Source organism: Jatropha curcas, chromosome 4 (assembly GCF_041381405.1).
Source record: "Jatropha curcas cultivar XTBG-Jc1 chromosome 4, XTBG_Jcur_1.0, whole genome shotgun sequence".
In the NCBI taxonomy this organism is placed as follows: domain Eukaryota; kingdom Viridiplantae; phylum Streptophyta; class Magnoliopsida; order Malpighiales; family Euphorbiaceae; genus Jatropha; species Jatropha curcas.
In genome coordinates, this window is record NC_143154.1 from 30,021,396 (window position 1) to 30,036,775 (window position 15,380).

At 35.6% G+C, this 15,380-nt stretch overlaps 4 protein-coding genes across 4 annotated transcripts; 2 read left to right on the forward strand and 2 right to left on the reverse strand.

The window, feature by feature from the left end:
* Positions 1-520: 520 nt before the first annotated feature.
* LOC105645927 (protein TPX2) lies at positions 521-6,992 on the forward strand. The gene is made up of 18 exons (XM_012231669.4): positions 521-1,041; positions 1,285-1,440; positions 2,057-2,146; positions 2,520-2,673; positions 3,042-3,144; positions 3,550-3,600; positions 4,145-4,242; positions 4,333-4,408; positions 4,495-4,557; positions 4,879-4,965; positions 5,186-5,244; positions 5,397-5,475; positions 5,556-5,621; positions 5,714-5,776; positions 5,958-6,035; positions 6,143-6,187; positions 6,331-6,416; positions 6,504-6,992. Exons 1-18 carry the CDS (start codon positions 846-848, stop codon positions 6,520-6,522), a joined length of 1,569 nt encoding a protein of 522 aa, XP_012087059.1. The 5' UTR covers positions 521-845; the 3' UTR covers positions 6,523-6,992.
* Positions 6,993-7,519: 527 nt separating this feature from the next.
* On the reverse strand, positions 7,520-9,857 carry OZS1 (C4-dicarboxylate transporter/malic acid transport protein). Its single transcript, XM_012231668.4, has 3 exons — positions 9,192-9,857; positions 8,190-8,995; positions 7,520-7,969 (listed from the first exon to the last, which is right to left on the reverse strand). Exons 1-3 carry the CDS (start codon positions 9,711-9,713, stop codon positions 7,615-7,617), a joined length of 1,683 nt encoding a protein of 560 aa, XP_012087058.1. The 5' UTR covers positions 9,714-9,857; the 3' UTR covers positions 7,520-7,614.
* A 642-nt stretch (positions 9,858-10,499) lies between these two features.
* Positions 10,500-11,319, forward strand: LOC105646077 (blue copper protein 1b). Its single transcript, XM_012231844.4, has 2 exons — positions 10,500-10,763; positions 10,859-11,319. Exons 1-2 carry the CDS (start codon positions 10,604-10,606, stop codon positions 11,197-11,199), a joined length of 501 nt encoding a protein of 166 aa, XP_012087234.2. The 5' UTR covers positions 10,500-10,603; the 3' UTR covers positions 11,200-11,319.
* A 2,543-nt stretch (positions 11,320-13,862) lies between these two features.
* LOC105645924 (Nucleotide-sugar transporter family protein) lies at positions 13,863-15,380 on the reverse strand (the record flags this gene model as incomplete). The annotated part of the gene is given in 1 exon segment (XM_020684037.3): positions 13,863-15,380. A coding segment is annotated over 1 exon segment (1,086 nt). The 3' UTR covers positions 13,863-14,204.

The following is a 15,380-nucleotide window of genomic DNA, read 5'->3' on the forward strand; positions in this document are numbered from 1 at the left end:
TTAATTTTAACTAAATAAAACATTTCATTGTTAAAAAATCAAATAAATCAACCATTTTCTTTATTTTAATTCCACATTTAACCTTATATCGTCTCCCTCTATATCGTCTCCCTCTCATTTTTGAATTTGCAAGGTCGGGCCCCCACACTTCCCGACTCCTATTACCTGACAAAGGAAAATAACCGTTAGTGGCAATCTTGCAATTCTCTGAAAACCAGAAGGGCAAATCCACTTCCCGCCGAAATTTCAGACTCCATCGACAGTTTCTCTCTGCCCGATACCACTCTCAAACCCCAATAAACCCTATGTCGCTTTATTCAAAGACAAAAATCAAAATTCTCAAAATGTCACTTCAATTTACTATCTTATCCCTCCACTCCAATCAAATTTCACTTCTCACCCGCAAGCCAACATCTGCCATTCTCCGATATATATAGGGGCAAAACTGTCTTAAGGTTTTCGACACACATTATTCAAGGGTTTATGTTATTTCTAGATATTCAAATTTTGGATCGTTACAAACCGAAGTTACAGAACTCAGTGCTCTAATAAATCCAAAAAAATAAAAAAACTGCTTGTACTTTGTGCTTTATAATGTTGTACATTTCAAACTCTGGATGGAAAGTAAATTAATGAAATCAAATTATTTATTTCTTGGATACTACAATTGCGTTTCGTTTCTCTTCTTCTCTGCTAATACAGAACTTCCAGCTCGCATTTTCCAGATTTAGGGTTTTTATCGAATCAAATCAAAAACGTATGTGCATATGCATTTAAGAGAGAAGCTTCTATGGTGTTGAGTGTCAGTACATTGACGTGAAGCTATTGGAAGAGAGGTTTTAGAGATGGAGATGGAAATGGAAATGGAAATGGAAATGGAAGAGGAAATTGAAATGCAATTTGTGTTTGAGGCGCGTGAAATTGATATCGATTATGAGTTTGATGCGGCAATGTTCTTCGATTTCACCCGTGAGGAGTCTGCTGCTGACGCGCGTCAGGCTGAGCGGTGGTTCGAGACGGCTCAGAGCTATCCTCCATCGCGTAAGTTACTCTCGACATCAAAATCCCTAATGTTGATTGATCATGGAAATGGCAATCGCTGATTTTTAAGTGCATTATTTGAATCTTTTTGTCATTTTAGTTTTATCAGTTGGTCTGATTTAAGCTTTAGCTAGCTCCATTACATAAAAATGTCTCATTTACTAGCGATTACAAGAATTTCTGTTTTCTGATAAGAGTGTATTAATTATTTTTCTTCTTCTTCTTTTTATTTTCTTCTTTCAGCTTTTGTTGCAAAGTTTGTGTTGAGAGAGGATAGTCTTCTGGAGGATATTAGAACCTCTCCAAAATCAAACGATGCGGAAAACACGGCCACTTTGATCAGTGATGACTGTAGTGATGATCTTGTTGCAGATCTTCCTGCCATGGAGGCGAACAAAGGTAATGATTAAGTGCGTTAAAATGTATGTTCCCCTAATGTTTTCTGCAACTATTCTCAAGGTTTTTGGTGTGACTTAACTGTGAATGGTTCTCTAACCATGATCAAACGTGAGCTAGAGTGTTTTTGCAAGCGGTTGTATCGAACTTGCAATTCACTCAAGGTGATCCATGTAAGTACGAGAGTTCAAGCTTATTTGAGCACCAGCACAAGCTTGGCCCTTAGGTGTGGTCAAAGCTGTCCTTTGAAATAACCTGTGGATTCTGAAAACAAATATAAATGCTAGTAGGAGTTGAAGTAGAATTTCTAATTCATTGTTCCGCAAATGGTTGACCTACTGATCTGCACTTGAAGTGCTCAGCAGTTTCAAATCTCCATCACGTCAAGGTTCAGGCACCTTTAGACATGAACAGTAGTCATCTAAAAATCTAACACGAGATTACTTTTTCTCAAGCTTTGATAGGGAGAGAACTCATGAAGCAGGGGTTAAAAGTATTCGTACACAGCTTTGCACCAAGAATAAACACCTCAATCAAGTTGTTTTTAATGGTTGAAAAAGGAAAATTGGTGATTCAGATGGCATATTCATATTGATACTTTTTCTTTTTGCCTATCCAGAATCCAAAGGAACATATAGAGGAATCTTCACCAACTTGCAAAGCAGCAACTTGCAAAAATTTTCAAATGAACCACTGGAATTGAAAACAGGTTCAGTTTTGATGATTGTTTATGTGTTGCAAGAGGTTTTGAGTAGTTTAATACTTTAGATAATATAATGATAGTTTGATACTTCAGATGATGAATGTGATTGTGGAATGTGCTTTGTGTTCCATATCATTTGAATTATCTACAAACATAATTTCTGGTTTGTATCAAGCTTTTGCCAATATATATCCAGGAAATAGAATATCATTCAGTTATGATATTGATCTCCATCATCATATTGACTAGGAATTTCTCAATTCCTTGCCAGCTGAAATTAAGTACTTTTAAGATAGTGATAACTTGCATCTGCCACAATTTGACCATAGGTCCTACATTATTTCCATTGCATCTTAGATTGCTGCTGTTGTGCCTGCAGGATTGACTTATTACAATCATTCATCTACTGATAAAGCAAGAGCAAAAGTCAAATCTACTGTAAAGCCAAATCTTCCGAGGTGTTCAACTTTGATGAAACCCACAGCAAGCATGTTGGCAAAGCAAAATCGTCTGCTTCATGTCAATGGTTCCAGGTGATTCTTGGAAAGTACTTTCTTCTTGCTAATTTATTTTGGAAATTGTGATTTTGAACTCGTTTAGGGTTATGGATAACATCTTGGACTCCATGTATAGAATGATTTATTTTTTAAGCATGCCCTGATCCTTAACTCTTGTGTTGTGAAATTATCAGTGGCTTTGATAAATCAGCTACTTTACTATTTTGATCTTTCTCTTATGCACAATGGTACATGTGTCCCCTAAATTTTTAAATAGGATTATTCAATAACGAAGTTAATTTATTTGCTTAAGACAGGCAGCACCTGCATATCAATTATGGAACTAGAGTCAGAGGCCTTCTTGTGATAAATTGACTTGTAATATTATGTTTGCTGTTTGCTAGACTTCAGATGCTACTGGTTCAAAAGGAGAAGAGCTTATGCAATTCTATGGTGGAAAGTCAAGCTGCCAAGAGGCAGAAGCTAGAAGGAGGTCACTCTTGTAGGGTATGTAATATGATGTAGTTCTTTTGTTTGCTTGTGCTTTGAAAAACTGGCTGGGGAGCCATCTAGGCTTTGCTGAGTAATGAGTTCCATTGATAACAGCCTAAAAAGTAATCCCTTAATTTGATGTATGGATTTGGTTGAAATGTCCACAGCCACAGTGGCAGTTAACACATAAATACATGTTAATGGAATAGTGCTTATGATATTTTAGTGCGTTGTGCATATCCCATTAGCAAACTAACAGAGGTGATAACAACTTGGGTGGCTATGGATTGGCATGTTACCTGACCTAGCATTTTGTGCACCTGGCACTAAGTTCTGCCTTGTCTCCGAAATTGAGCCCACAGGGTCACAACTAATGCTTTAATATGATTTTTCTATGTTGATTAACCTGTTTTCTATCAGGTTGGTGATGCAAAGCAACAAGCTGATTTCATCCACAAGGCACCTAAAAAGGTATTGGTCTAATGCATGCATTTGCCCCTTAAAAGTATAATTTTATTTCCATTGCAATTTGATCAAATAAATTTCTCTTGCAATATAACTTAAACCAATGTTTGAGAATATGTGCGCTAATTGATGATGTGATGGCATATATATTAAAATATCCTGAACCCAAAAGGTAAAGTTCCAAAACTTCACATCAAAAATTTGTGACTTTTAAGGCAAAAATTTCTTGATTCTATATATCCTTCAAAAGGAATGAAAACCCTGTTTATATTAACTGGTCATTTGCAAGTTCTGGGTAAAAATTTTTTTAATTTGGATATCATGGTATGCTGGAAAGAACAAGTTAAAAGCTTCAAACCATAAAACGATGTCAAATTTATTTGTCTTTAGATATGATCTTTTGGTATATGGTATGATCCACAGATAAAAGAATAATCTCTAATAACAGGAACATTGTGGGGCTGAACAAGGGAGAGGTTATATTTATCATATTTAAAGAAATGTTTTTATGCATCTTATTTAAACCAAATATCTCTATGCGGTCTTGCAGGATGGAGCTGTTGATAAAAGTTGTGCTCATTCAAAGCTCAGGCTCACCATTCCTAGAGAGCCTGACCTGGAAACAGCACATAGGGCACAAAGGATTAGGTTTGTTGCTTATGTTTTAATACCCTGATGAACTGTACAATGTGCTCCTTGATTTCTTACGGATCCACTGAAACCTTTCTAATAATCCAGGCAAAAAAATACCACACGATTTGAATGTGTAACGGTGGCTGTACAAAGATTCAAAGCACGCCCATTGAATAGAAAAGTTGGTACCAAAAAGTTGCTAGAAACATGATATTTTATGGAAGTTCTATCTGCTGTTTCTGATAAGATCATATTCACATTTTGCAGATTCTCGAGGCTCCCTCGTTGCCTCTTCCAAAGAAGAGTACTCCAAAGTTGCCAGAGTTTCAAGTACTTGAACTTGCTTCCTGCTTTATATTTCTCTTAAAAAATTTCTTCTGTCTCTGCAGAGCAGAATAGTCTGTTTGGCAATGGAGGTTGAAAACTGATTTCTGAAAAATACACTTTTAGATGCTGTTAGAAAATGCAATTTGAAACTGCTTTAAGCTATTAATGGCACAGATGCTTATCTAGTATCTCAGAAATAATGAAATACAGACCCTACTACCATTTTGCTGACCGGCTTTAAAGATACAGAAGAGGGAACATTTTTGTTCAGCAAATATTTTTGATCATTATTTAGCTAAAATTTGTGTTTGCACTGCTTCTCAGGAATTTCACCTTAAGACATCAGAGAGGGCAATGCAGCATGCATCTGCAGTTTCATCTACCTCGTTTCAGTGCAATGATTCTGAACAGGTGCTAAAAATTCCTTGAATGGTGTTGGCATTCAACCCTCAATTGCAACATCCCACCCCCCCCCCCCCCCCCCCACTTAGCTTTCTTATTGGAAAGAATGTGTTTGTACTGTTCTCATTCATAAAGTGCATTATTATTTGATTCATCCTGTTTGCATTTAAATCAATGATATGCTCTAGGTAATTAAAGATAGAAAAAAACTGAATGCTATCATTTGCAGGGGTTGGACAAACCTACTACAATTTCCGTTGCAGAGATGGGGAACAGAGAATCCAGAAGGTAACAGAATTATTACTATCGTTTATATTAACTCTAGAATGAGAAAAGGAAAGTGCTGGATTTGCAGTTTATGATGCTTATACACATGACCAGTAGATAGAAATGGAAGAGAGAGATACAAAATGCTTACTTTCTGTCGCTCCTTTTCTCAGACCAAGCACAATGGATGCTCAAAAGCAAGATGGATGTAGCACAACACACATATTCAAAGCTCGCCCTTTGAATAAGAAGGTAATCAGAAATTTTGTTCAAATCGTAAGTGTGAATGCTAGTAGTGATGATTAATAAATGTTCTTCGTGTCTGACTGCAGATATTCACAAGTAAAGGGGACATTGGTATTTTCCGAAACAGCAAGCGGGAGACCACAGTGCCGCTGGTAGTTTCATTGATGATACCAGTTGCTGTGTTCTTGTATATTAATTGTATTGCATTATCACCTAAGACCATAAGAAACTTTGAATTCTGCAGGAATTTAACTTCCGTACAGAAAAGAGGATTCAGCATGACCCACCTACAGAACTTTTCAGTAAGGTATAACTTGTAGAATGTAAATTTTGAGCTCTATTTGAAAAAATTACTGTCATAAACTCTTCGCAGATGCAATTATTTCATCTTGCCTTGTTTTTTCTTGTTTTTGTTATCTTAAATTTTTTGCATTAATATTATTCCCTTTATTCTCATGTGTGTTCTTTTTCTGTTTTCCTAAATGCAGCTCTCTCTGAAAGCTGAGCTCCAGACAAATAATGGATCTCGGCTGCAATTGCCCCGACCAAGTTTTTTATCCATAAATGTATGAACTCCTTGTTCCTTCTAAATCCTAATCTCGGTGGACATGATATATCATTGATTTTTATTTACACTTTGATTAATATTCATAATTGTTTCATTGATATCAAGGGCTCAAAAGAAAATAGATTGAATCATTTGCAAACAGAACATAAGGTGAGCATATGGCACCATTCAGGAACTCCTTTGAAATCTTCATAGTTTCGCTTGTGCTTGCAATGCTAATTGAAAAATTTTAAGTTCTATATGAAATATCTTTCTCCCATATCTGATACATGGAATTTTTGTGTACTTTATAGACGACACATTTGATGAAAGAAAAGCCATCTATTTTTGGTGGAAAGCAGACTCAATGCAGTGAAGTGGCAAACCAATTGAGCATGAGGTATGCCATAGGAAATCAAGTTGGTTATTACAACAATTTTCTCCCTTCACATTCTGAATTGTAAATTTTGCTATGAAATTGCCATAGGAGCTTGGGCGTCCGGTGATGGTAACAGAAATCAGAAATTTCAAGTGGTTTTCTGCACAGCATCTGATGAGATTCTGCAGTTGAATAGGAGTTTAAAAGATGAATACTTGAACAGTACAAAACAGTTGGAAAAGATTTTAACCTTTTTGTTGTATACAGAATCGATGGTAGGGAATCCACATCAATTGTTTAGCTCTTAAGAAACTGATCTCACACAGTTATGTAAAGCTAACTGCTCTCTCTAATTTGAAGGGCTGTCCTTAATCCTAGAAAATCGGTTTGCAGGGCCAGTGTTGTACAGCCATTAGCGCTTGCTCAACCTATATACCTTCCTTTTTCCTTTTTTCATAGCGAGCAAACATGTAATGACTATTAGTGAAAAATCGCACAGGAATGGTTTAACTCTTATGGATATGCTTTTATCCATGTACATGGATCTGCAATTTATTACTATTAGTACATGGAGAGTCTACTACCTTTTTAATTCAATTATTTAAATTTCATTTTACTTATTTGAGAAGTAACAGATTAAATGTAGGAGTAAATAATTTCCGTGTATCCAATGCTCGAACTTGATATTTAAATTCATCCTCAAAAGAGACATGTGATCTCATCTCATCCTTTCGGGTTAATATATGCTCTATTAAATATTAATATCTAAACTAAAAAATTACATCATAAATAAAATAAATAAATAAATATCGATAAAAAAGTAATTATTTTTTTAAAAAAGAAAAAATATTAATATTTTATAATTTCATTAAAATTCTATAGATATTTAAAATAATATTAAAGATATTTATTGATTCCATTAATTTTTAAAAAGTTAAAAAACTTATTAAGGAAGTTGAAACATTTTTAAAATATGAATGACATTATTAATTTATACTTGAAATTATGAATTTTAACATTCTATAGGAGTAAATAATTTCCGTTCGTTATGCAATTTATGAATTTTAACATCATATACTTGAATCAAATGTATAAGACATTTAGGATAACTGACAAATGCAATGTATCAAAATTATTAATGGCTCAAAAATATTATTAATAAGGCAGGCAATTAAGAAGATTACAAGTGCTGTTATGCAAAGTTTGTTCCATCTCCAGTTTACTGTGGAGTAAGCAAACCATCATCTTCTCCTTTCTTGTTTGGTTGACTCTGCTTATTAATAGCCTGCTTTGTCCAACGCCTAATATCATAGGCTTTCTTGAAGGGTTTTATGTCTTTGACAAGTCTTTTCTTTGTTATAGCAATGGCAAGATCATTAGGAAACAAAGTCCGCCAAACGAACGCATGGAGAAGGGTGGAGACGAAGAGTACAGACACCATTGTTGAAGACATGAAAGACAGCCCAAGTGCAAGCACTTTGCTTGGAACACCAGGAACCTGCTCTGCATACTTGATAGTTGCCACTGATACTGTTGTCATGGGGAAAGTGTAAGACCACCATGCCACCGAGAACCTGTCAAGTTGTTAGCTTAATTATTACTCCCTCCGATTCTTTTATATATACACAACTAATTTTACACAGAAATTAAGGAATTAGTTTCACTGAATTATTTGATAGAGACCAATTCTAGACCAGGTATATGAATCAAACAAGAATAGCATATGAACCAGAACCACTAGTCTGAACGGGATTGGACTAAATTAACAGATACATATATATTGGTTAGGTTTACCTGAAGCCTGTGAAGAAATTGATTCGTACAACAAGGGAAATATAGAGAAAAAGAGCAATGAAGTAGCAATTCCTTGACAAACCGTCAAAATCACCATAAATAGTTTCCCAAGCAATACTAGCAGCAGATGGAGCTGCAATGAACATAGAATAAACAGGATGAAGTTCTTTAGGCAATGCTTCGCTTGTTGGCAATCTCTGGTACAAAGTTACAAACACTACAAGATAATGTGCAAACCCAATTGCCCACAAGAACTTAGCTACTTCCTTCCATCCAACTTTAGAAGCTAAAATTGCACCAACAAAATTTCCAACCACAGAAAGATGTGAAGATGGATTAGCTACTTTGCAAAGACGTCTCTTTCCACCAGAAAGCCATTGGCCATAAATTTTTAGCTCCAAGAAGAAATATGGTCCCATAAATGTGCACCAAAGGGCAGGGTGTAAGGTTTTAGGAGCTAGAATAGGAGGTACACTAATGGCTAGGAACATACACACAATCCACGGTGCAAAGAAAAAGTTGACACGAACTGGATGAAAGTACTCTCTTTTAACTGCTTCAAAGTAGAATATGCATTTGAGAATGTATGTAAAGGCAACTGAGATTAGGACCGCGACTGCTAAAACCCAGAGAAAAAGGTTAATAAATGGTCTAATGTGGAGAAATTTGGTTGCTGGGCTTGTTGCAAGATTAAGCCATAGAACAGCTTGGCTACTCAGGCCAAGACAAATTCCGAAGCAACCAATAGGGAATCTCAGGAGAAAAGGCCATTTCTCATCTTTTGGAAGGAGGATATCCTCATATTCCTGCACAACAAAATAAAGGGAGAAAATCTAATTGAAATAACGACACTAAGATCAGCAATTAAAGAACTAGAGTTTACAGTTAAAAAATTTTGGCTTTTTGTACACCACCTAGCTATACTTTCAATTGTTGAATGTTGGATTTTAAATTCTGAGCTTAGATATTGGAATATTATACATGAGTGATAAAGTATTATACCTTGACTTGGTCTAGCTCAGGTCCTCTAAGAGCAGCAAAGTATCTTCCAGCAGGAACTCCTTCATTAACAGACTCATCAATCCCATTAGAGGTATCAAGTTTTTGATTTCCCGTATCTCTTTCTTTTCTTCCAGGCAACAATGAATTCTGCTTACTAAGAGTGGCTTTGGTCTTGAAAATACTAAAATCTCCTTTCCCAATATTAATTCTATTAGTTGAATCAAATCCTCCAAAACTATGTCCACTTCTTGGAAGAACCCTCCTTTCATTATTAGCTTTAGATTCTCTCTTAAGAACTGAAAACCCTGTCTCTAGTGAAACTTGCCTGCTAAAAGTACTTCTGCGAGGTCTTCTTATTTCTCTAGGTTTAAACTGTCTGTTTAGACTTCTTCTTGCTTTATCTTCTGCCATTCTTGATTTTCCTTCTTCTTCTTCTTCTTCTTCCTCTGGCAATATTTCATGGATATCTACAAAATGAGTCTCAAGAGAACTATGAGAATTTGGTCTCTCTCTATTCTCCATTTTGCTTTTTTGTAAATGATCAAACGAAAAACAAAATCCAAGTGTTTGACAATTTTTTTTGTGTTGAATTGCTTAACATAATATTTGCAGGTACTTACGTAAATATATATATATATATGTAATGATTAAGGGATGTCACGAGAAGCTGAAAAGATAGGAACTGAGCTTGTTTTGGTTAGAGGAACTGAAGCCAATACTTTCTTGGAAAAAGGTAGATAGCTTTGGAGGGATTTCCCGTGATACAAAATCTTTAAAATTTGTGGCATAGGTAGCCTCGTTCAATGCCATTCAGAAGAAAACTTTTCTTCGACCCGTGAATAACTCGTAACTGGCAAATCTTTCCCTGTCGTCCGCAACTCGAAAGGAAACTTTTCCTCTTGGATTAGTGGCCATTAAGCTGTTTGCAATTATGACTTACTAAAGGCCTTTCGAGTAATAATTTAAACACTATCTGGCCCAATGAAAATATCCTGAAGGACTACATTGACTGAATCATCATCTTGGGCCCGGCATGAAATTAGAACGCTACACTGCGAAATGGCCCTGAGCAATAAGCTTTCTTAACACTAATGTACAGAAATTTACAGAGGAAAAAGTCACCTTAATTAGCTTGGCAGTTTATTGAACTAGTCTTACATAAAAACCAGTCTTGATACAAGAAAAACAAAATAATTTTAATTGAAATAACGTTTCATTCTCCAATGCTGCCATTAGGCGTTGCCACCTCTAGCCGGACTCATTTGCCGGTTATATATATTTTATTATTCTGTTAATTTGAGAGATTAATGAACACTATAAATAGACAAAAAGATTTGAGCTTTTTGTACAACAACCAAATAGTATTCCAATAACAAATATAAAAGTTGCTTAAAGCACAATAGTTTTGCAGAATGTCTTTTAAGATGTGCATGTTTATTGCCACTATTGCTTTGTTCATTCCTTCAATTCTGGCTACAGATTTTATTGTTGGTGATGAGACTGGTTGGACTACCAATTTTGATTACCAAGCTTGGGCGGAGAGAAACCAATTCCATGTTGGAGACAGACTTGGTAAAAACTCTACATTTCTTTACAGTCTCATAGTTCTGATAAGCATTTTTGTTTTAAATTAATTACTTGTAACTAAAAATAACTTGGTGGTGCAGTTTTCAGGTATAAACCAGGATCACACAATGTGTTGAGAGTAGATGGAAATGGATTCCAACAATGTATGTCCGCTAATGGCACAGTAGCCTTGACGACAGGAGAAGATATAATCTCGCTCGCCACTCCTGGAAAGAAATGGTACATTTGTGGTGTGCCTAATCATTGTGAGCCTGGCAACATGAAACTTACTATTACTGTATTGCCTCAGTTGGGATCTCCGGCGGTTTCACCTTCTCCTACTCAAAACCCAGATTCAGCATCAGCAGCACCAAGCACCATTGTTATATCTGGGTGTCATTTTGCCATTGCTAGCTTAATTCTTGCTATGATCATGGTTTAATGTTGCCGAAGGAATTTTATTTTATTAATTGTGGGTTGAGTGTATTTTCTATTTTTCTTAAATTCATCTGGATTTAAAACTTTTGGGCTGTAATAGTATTTGGTTCATTGATAAGAAAGTATTACCATTTTTTTCAATTGCAATATTTACAAGCACATTTGGTGGCGGCAGAGAAGCCATGCCACTTTTACCGGCCAGCAACGCCCTTAATATAGAACATCCATAGCCATAGATGGAAATCATTTTTAGGCTAAATCTCAATGATTATTTTATTTAGCTTTTTTTGTATTTTAATTTTAGTTTTGTAAATTAATCTAAAAGAGTAAGTTTGGTAGGTGATATGAATTTAAAAAATGAATTTTTATTTTCAACAGATCAACTTTCGAGTGAAGCTTATTCCAAAATTGATAAGAATCATTCAATTGTTACATAATTGAAGTTCCAAGTATTTTTCATTTAAATAAAAACCAAAAAGTCTATTAATACTAAATTAAGCGACAACGAATAAAATTATCCGAAAAACAAAAATTCACAATATTAATTTGACAATTTATCCCCAAAATTGCAGATTTTATGGCAATTAAAGTTCATGAGATAATTTTCAAAAAAAAAAAAAAGTTAATGAGATTGATTAAAGCAGTATAATTGAAGGTATCAACTTGGGTTAAAATGTGTATCATCATGAGAAAATAGTCCATATGCTTGTATTGTACACCAAGCTACCAAGTAAAGTATTCTTTGGTTTTCTAATATAAAGTCAATGGGACTGTATTACGCCACCTGCAAAAGAGATCCTAACTACTAGAAAACATTAATTGCAATTAATAAAAAATTATTATTGCAAGCCCTAGCAGTGCAGAAAATTAGGCATTCAGAGTTCCTGTCAGTATCTTTCTGATGGATCAAAAGAAAATAATGTATCTACTCAAAGGCCAAGCCTGAAACAGAAAAGCTTGTCCAAGCTTTTAAAAATCTGTAATATATTCAACCTGAAATGACAAGATGGAGTTCATGCGAAGAGTTTTAATCTCACCCTTCAACTACTCATTTTTCAACTAACAATTATGTACTAAGCTAAGCTAAGTTGAGAAGGAAGTTGTAACAACCAATAAATCTGAAGCTAAGTGCTTCAATTTTCATGTCCCACGTGATATATATAGTTCACTGCCCAGAAAGTTACCAAAAAAGGTATAAGTACAAACCAATTACACAGTGGTTGGTTGTTGTGACAGAAATCAGAAGCATCTTAGTCAAAAACTAGTCTTGGGGCGTTGAAGGTGCATATGTCAGCTTTCATGCTAAAATTAGTCGCTTTCGAGCTAAAGCGAACCAACAAGCACCTGATGGTGCTGCATATTCTCTTAGAACATAATTTTCATTTGTTCATCATGCAAATAATCAGAAGTTTAGTTGGACCATAACTATGCAAGGACTCTTTAAGAAGTGGACAAAGTTCCATGAAATGTCAGTTTCTAATGCAAGGCTAAATGCCTGTGACTACCCACATGGAATCCTGTCATTACCAAGTCATGTTCTGTCTTCATAACAGTCCAAATTAAGAAACAGAATTTGGTTTAATTCTGCTAGTCAGGCAATGAATTTGAAAGACATTCCAAGAGAAATATGATAACAATAACAACAGAAGATGAAGCTATAAGAAGAAAGCTACATAGCAAATTCTATTTATAGGCGCTGAAAAATAAGGTAAAAAAAATAATAGAAAGGCACATTATATTGTTTGATTTAGAGAGAATTGGCCATAACAACCTGTTCCCAATTTTAGATTTCCATGCCATTTGGACTGAGACTCCATAAGTTTCATTGCAAGCCTTCATGAAATTCAGTGAAATGAAATCAGCTCCAAAGCTGCTAAACTTAATTAAATTCATTCAAATTGCTAACTAATTGAATGAACATTAGCCTGAAGGAGAGAAATATATCAAACAGGAATAATTTGAATCTAAAAATTAACTAGAATGTGCCTTGTTATTATTATTATTATTATCATCATTTCACGGAGAACTTTGCCAGCAGGCTGATTTGAATGTCTTCTAGCTATCAAGAATCAATGAACATCAAGTTCTCTGTTTTATGCATGGTATTAATTCTCAATAGATCCAAAAATGCCAATGGGCAAAGCCAACCTGGATGACAAATAATTGCAAGAAATTGGCATACTCCATCCGTCCAATAATACCATGACTCTCGATGACAATCACAGTTCACCACATAGAAATATACAGTCAAATTAAATTCAGTTTCATCAAGGATTCAACTGAAGGCGCCATTAACTTCATTCTTCTTTTTGTTTAAAAATTTTACATAATTGAATCCTGATCTGAAAACTGGATCTGAGTAAAACCAAAGTGCTTGAACACACCCCTCACCTAGAAATTTGGATATTAAAGGCAAACAGCCTAAAAAAAAAAAAATAAATAAAAAACAAGGTTGCTGCTAGTTTAGTTGAGGACAACAAGCAAACATAGCAATGAAAAGAAAGAAGACAAATAGCTAGCTCCATACCCAGAAGCTTATCCAAAGAATGCCAAATTAATCCACAGTCAGATGCTATATCAAAAGGATTGAGAAAAGACCAATGCAACAATAGGTAATATTTTTGACAAATAAAAGAGGGAACTTTGTTCCCTCTCCAATAAAAACACTTAGAAATCAATTTCCTTGTTTTTTGTCCATTTGCAAGAGAATTCAATTATATAAGGTTACACAGGTAAAAGTTAGAGAGAATTTTATTCTCTACAACTATCCCCAACAGTGACAAATTCAAAGCCAAAAAAAATTAAAAAGAGGAAAAATAGCATAATCCTTTCCCTTATGTTCCACTTATGCCCTGTACAATCCAATTTATCCGAATTCTCTTCTTCCTTCCAATTATAAAAATCAAAAGTTGAAATTGAACGCTAAAGCGAAAAGTATTAAAGCAAAAGGAGAAGAAAGAGCCGCACCAGTGTTTGTGGCAATCAAAATGAATCTTTTAATATTATCTTTTAATGGGTTGTAACCTTGGATCTCTTCTTTGCCTCGCTGTAAAGCACCACACCCATGATTGTAACAGCGAATCCTGTCATTCCCATCACGGTCACCGGATTCCGAAAGATCAAGACTGAAACAACTGCGGCCACAGCAGCCTTGGCATTGCCTAGCACTTGCAGAGTCAAGGCACTTGTGTGCTTAGTCACCAAAAAGTTTGTCAAATTTACCAAATAAGCCACCGTTGCATTCCCAAGCAACAAGAACACAACAAATGGATCCCCTCTTGCTTTCTCGATCGTAACTGCTGCAACATTCCCTTCTATGTAAAGGGTAAATGGTAATAAAATCAGAGCAGCCATTGGGGCCATATAGAGCAGCAAATTCATAGAGTGGAGCTTTTCAGCTTCTGATGTTAATAAAATCCCTTGAACTACAGATTTCAAAGCACGCCCAGCAGTAGAACCAACACAGACCAAGAACCCAAATAAATGAAATAAAGGCTCACTGTTACTGGCCAAAACAATCCCAAAAACTACAGGCAAAAGGGCACAGTAAACTTCGGCAGATTCCTTTTTGCAAGTAATCAAGAAAGCAAAAATGGCAGTAAAAAACGGCGTAGTTGCTCCTATAGCTTGATTAAACGACACTGGCAAGTACCTCAAAGAAGTATTACCACAAACAACAGAAAAGCAGAAAATTGCACTTAAAGCAAAGATCTTTAAGAACTGTCTCCTCGATAAAATATGCTGCAACGGCACTATTTCAAGAAACTTTATTGCTACATAGCTATAACAAGCGCAAGAAATCATGTGCAACATTGTTAAGAATATTGGGTACCGGTAGCCATAGAAGCTGAGGAGGTACTTATTCAAGAGCAGAACACCAATGTTGGAGAAGTACCATGACGCAATGATCATGGCCGTTAAAATGGTGGGAGAAAAATATGATCCAGCGGCAGAGTAAGCATTGTTCCTCACATCACCAGGTGGGGTTGCCGGAATATCAAGTACTTGGTCTGCAGTAGTAGCTACGGTGGGGGAATTGGCATCCAGCCTCGGGTTGCTCATTCTCCTTGTCGTCCATGTCTGTGCCTCCACCATCTCTAGCCTAAGGGGCAAAATGGGTATTAAAAAAAAATGCTCCTCACTAAAATGTGCAAGTGTAGAGAGAGAAAGCCAGTAAGACTGCGT

Bases quoted from the DNA above. Each gene is read 5' to 3' on its own strand.
- OZS1 (XM_012231668.4), bottom strand. From the start codon at position 9,713: ATGGAGAATAGAGAGAGACCAAATTCTCATAGTTCTCTTGAGACTCAT. The intron at 8,996-9,191 runs GTATAATACTTT...TTTGTTGTGCAG, and splicing joins CTGAGCTAGACCAAGTCAAG to GAATATGAGGATATCCTCCT. The intron at 7,970-8,189 runs GTAAACCTAACC...ACAACTTGACAG, and splicing joins AATTTCTTCACAGGCTTCAG to GTTCTCGGTGGCATGGTGGT.
- LOC105645927 (XM_012231669.4), top strand. From the start codon at position 846: ATGGAGATGGAAATGGAAATGGAAATGGAAATGGAAGAGGAAATTGAA. The intron at 1,042-1,284 runs GTAAGTTACTCT...TTCTTCTTTCAG, and splicing joins TCAGAGCTATCCTCCATCGC to CTTTTGTTGCAAAGTTTGTG. The intron at 5,245-5,396 runs GTAACAGAATTA...TCCTTTTCTCAG, and splicing joins GGGAACAGAGAATCCAGAAG to ACCAAGCACAATGGATGCTC.
- LOC105646077 (XM_012231844.4), top strand. From the start codon at position 10,604: ATGTCTTTTAAGATGTGCATGTTTATTGCCACTATTGCTTTGTTCATT. The intron at 10,764-10,858 runs GTAAAAACTCTA...TTGGTGGTGCAG, and splicing joins CCATGTTGGAGACAGACTTG to TTTTCAGGTATAAACCAGGA.